This window comes from Microtus ochrogaster, chromosome 1 (assembly GCF_000317375.1).
Source record: "Microtus ochrogaster isolate Prairie Vole_2 chromosome 1, MicOch1.0, whole genome shotgun sequence".
Lineage (NCBI taxonomy): Eukaryota > Metazoa > Chordata > Mammalia > Rodentia > Cricetidae > Microtus > Microtus ochrogaster.
Genome location: NC_022009.1, coordinates 7,444,331 through 7,447,464, shown reverse-complemented (window position 1 = coordinate 7,447,464; position 3,134 = coordinate 7,444,331). Strand labels below are relative to the sequence as shown.

The 3,134-nt window shown below is 41.1% G+C and overlaps 1 protein-coding gene across 1 annotated transcript in view; it reads left to right on the top strand.

Annotated features, from left to right (window-relative positions):
• Positions 1–2,743, top strand: part of Pole2 (DNA polymerase epsilon 2, accessory subunit) — a 27,440-nt gene extending 24,697 nt beyond the window's left edge. The window contains exon 19 of the mRNA XM_005343136.2: positions 746–2,743. Within this exon, the coding sequence (XP_005343193.1) occupies positions 746–764 (19 nt within the window). The 3' untranslated portion in view covers positions 765–2,743. The remainder of the gene's footprint in view (positions 1–745) is intronic.
• The last annotated feature ends 391 nt before the right edge of the window (positions 2,744–3,134 follow it).

The following is a 3,134-nucleotide window of genomic DNA, read 5'->3' as shown; positions in this document are numbered from 1 at the left end:
CTGGTCTCGAACTCACAGAGATCCGCCTGCCTCTGCCTCCCGAGTGCTGGGATTTAAGGCGTGCGCCACCACCGCCCGGCTCATACCCTGTTTTTTGAGTACTCTGTTTTGTTTTTTGAGACAGGGTTTCTCTGTAACTTTGGAGTCTGTCCTGGAACCAGCTCTAGTATACTAGTCTGGCCTCGAACTCACAGAGATCCGCCTGCCTCTGCTTCCAAGTGCTGGCATTAAAGACGTGAGCCACCACTGCCTAGATTGTGTGTTTGAGCACATATTTTTAAAGCACACCCTTCTCCCCCAGTTTACACTGCTGTAGATTGGCCTCGGGGTCTGGACATACTAGGTGAGCATTTTACCGGTTAGGTGTGTGTCCACCCCTTGTTTTTTGAGGGTGGCACAGGCTGGGTGGACTTGCAGCTCCACCTCAGCCTCCAGAATGCTGGAGTTGTGAGTGTGTCTGTTACACTCGGCTTTCATTTCCTGTGAGTATTTTTGTTTGAACCAGTCTTAGCTGGCTTAAAACTTACTGTGTAGCCCAGGAACTTGAAGCAATTCTTCCTTTTTTTGGCTAGACTACCTTTATAAAGATGTACCCTTTTAGGAGAACAGGTTCGATGTGAGACATATGTTTAGTGTTTTCTCTTGAATTTGTGTATGTATTGATGGACCTGTCTTTAAACATAACAGAACTGAGTATTAAGAAATGAGTGATAATGTTTAATTTAATTTTATTTTTCTATTTCAGCAAACTTCAGGGCTTTTGAGACTCATGAGAATAAAGGAAATGAATTTTCTCATTTTTTATCTTGTGTAATTTGTATATTAAATTGTAATAAAGTTATGGCAAACCTTAGAAAGTTCAGCACAGGTTGTATTTAATAAAATTTGATGTTATATTACACTTCAGAAAGTTTTATAGAAAACTATTTTCTCTGCAGTCTCTAAAACATGTAGATATTTTCAGAATGTAGCGATTACATATTTGTGCTTGTTTATTTCCATGCTAGTCACAATGCGTTCATTTTAGAAAATAAGTATTTTAACATTTTTGAGAAGCTTTTCAGTCTGACTTGGGTTATTGGCACCATAATTGTATTAATAAATTCACATGTAGAAATTCTTTTTACAAAGTTGAGAAAAATCTGTTTTGGGGTGTTGGTATTTACAACATAATTATCCATAACTGTTTTTTGGCAGTGGAAATTTTTAATTATCATTCCCATAGTATAAAACATACGGTTTTTGTTTAGTTTTTTGCTTTTCTGGGGATTGAACCCAGAACCATCCACACTGCTAGGTAAGCACTGCACTACTGAGTGACACCTGGAGCTGGTGGTCTGCTTTGAATTATACTGTTCTGTGCGAAGACAAACTGTGAAGTGGCTGGACACCAGAGGGAAAGCAGTTCATTACAGAAGCCTCTGATGGACATGGTGACTCCGAGCAGGCGCGGAAAGCAGCAGATAGTGGGGCCACAGTAGGACAAGGTAGGACTTGGTAGCTGAGCCGGCAGCGAAGGGTGGGTGAAGAGGAATCAAGGATATATTTAGATACAGGCCTAAAAGCCAGGGAGGTATTTCCCGAGACCTCAGGTTTGAGAGGTGTCACGGTTTCTTTTCTGAACATGGTGAACTGCCTAGCCAATGTTCAGGTGGAGAAATCTAATGTGTGGGTCTCTAAGGCTCAGTGGTCAGGTATGAATGAAGGTCTAATCTTGTAGGCAATAGTTACCCCAAAGTAAGACCCACGAAGGCATCTTACTTGTTTTTAATCAAGTTTGGTTTTAAACTGAATTTTCTGCCCTTTCCTCCTCCATGGTAGATTATAGATATGCACCACCCTACCTGGCGCAAGGTCTTCCTTCCAAACAAAATTTGAAGCTTTCGAAATACAAGATATAAAGCCCCTCATTATCACACACACCTCGTGCATCTTTGCCAGCTGTTTACGGTTGTTTTTCCATGGCACAGTGACTGCACCTGAACCTACCAATGCCTCAGCTGCCTCCACATAGGGAGGCAAATGTTTTTTACTAAGTCCCTGTCTTTTTATTTTTATCAATAAAGACTCGGGAGCCAGATGCTGGGGTGAAAAACCCACTAGCTCCGAGAGGCAGAGAAAGCACCTAGCTGCTCCGTCCTCGGTTGTCGCCCCAGAAAGAGCTTCCTTCTACCCCTGTCTAAAGCACAACCTTCTCCAACCAGATGTCCTCTTCTACTTCCTGTGGCTCTCTTTGACTTCCTGGCTTCACCTCACTCGCTAAGGTGACTTCCAGCCAACTTGACCTATTGTTGATTTTATTTACATAACGCAATCTCCGGGTTATCCGTGTGATCGAATATCCCGCGACAGTATACCCAATATAACAATGTACCGTGATTAAGAAAGGGGCCTACCCTGAAAGACCACTCTTGTTCTTTTCTGGGCCCAACACTCCACTCCCCCTTTTCAGAGCAACCATTAGTTTGGTATTTTCTTTCTTATTGACATAGTTGTATAGCCCAGATTCTACCAGTGAGGTTTACTTAGCCACATTTTTATTGACTGTGTAATGGATTATTCCCAGACATACGCATTATTTTGTATCGGTTTCTTTTATATAACATTACAGTAGTGGCATTCATGGGTATTGCTGTATAGCTGATGTGTGCTGGATATATGCTGTTAATTATCCATTTGATTACAAATGAGAGTTAAGCTATTTTCTAGTATCTGAGGACTACTAATCAATAGTGCTGTTAAAACATATATATGTATATATATACATATATATATGTATACACACACACACACTCTAAGGGGCTCAGTGGATAAGATTGCATATTGGTCTTCTAGAGGGTTCAAGTTCAGTTCCTTGTACCTATAGTGGGTGGCTTACAACCACTACAGTCCAGCACCAGGGACTTACTCTTCTGGTCTTAGTGGGCATCTGTACTCCTATGCACATATACACACAACTGAAAATAAATCTTTAAACTGTGTTTGTGTGTGCAAACACATCTAGTACATATGTTGTGGTGATGTTTCTGCTAGGCGTATACCTCGAAATGGAGTTTTTCATTATGTGCATTATGTTCAATAGTAATCTCTACATGTGATTGTTCAGCATGTTTCCCCAACGTTATGTTCAATAG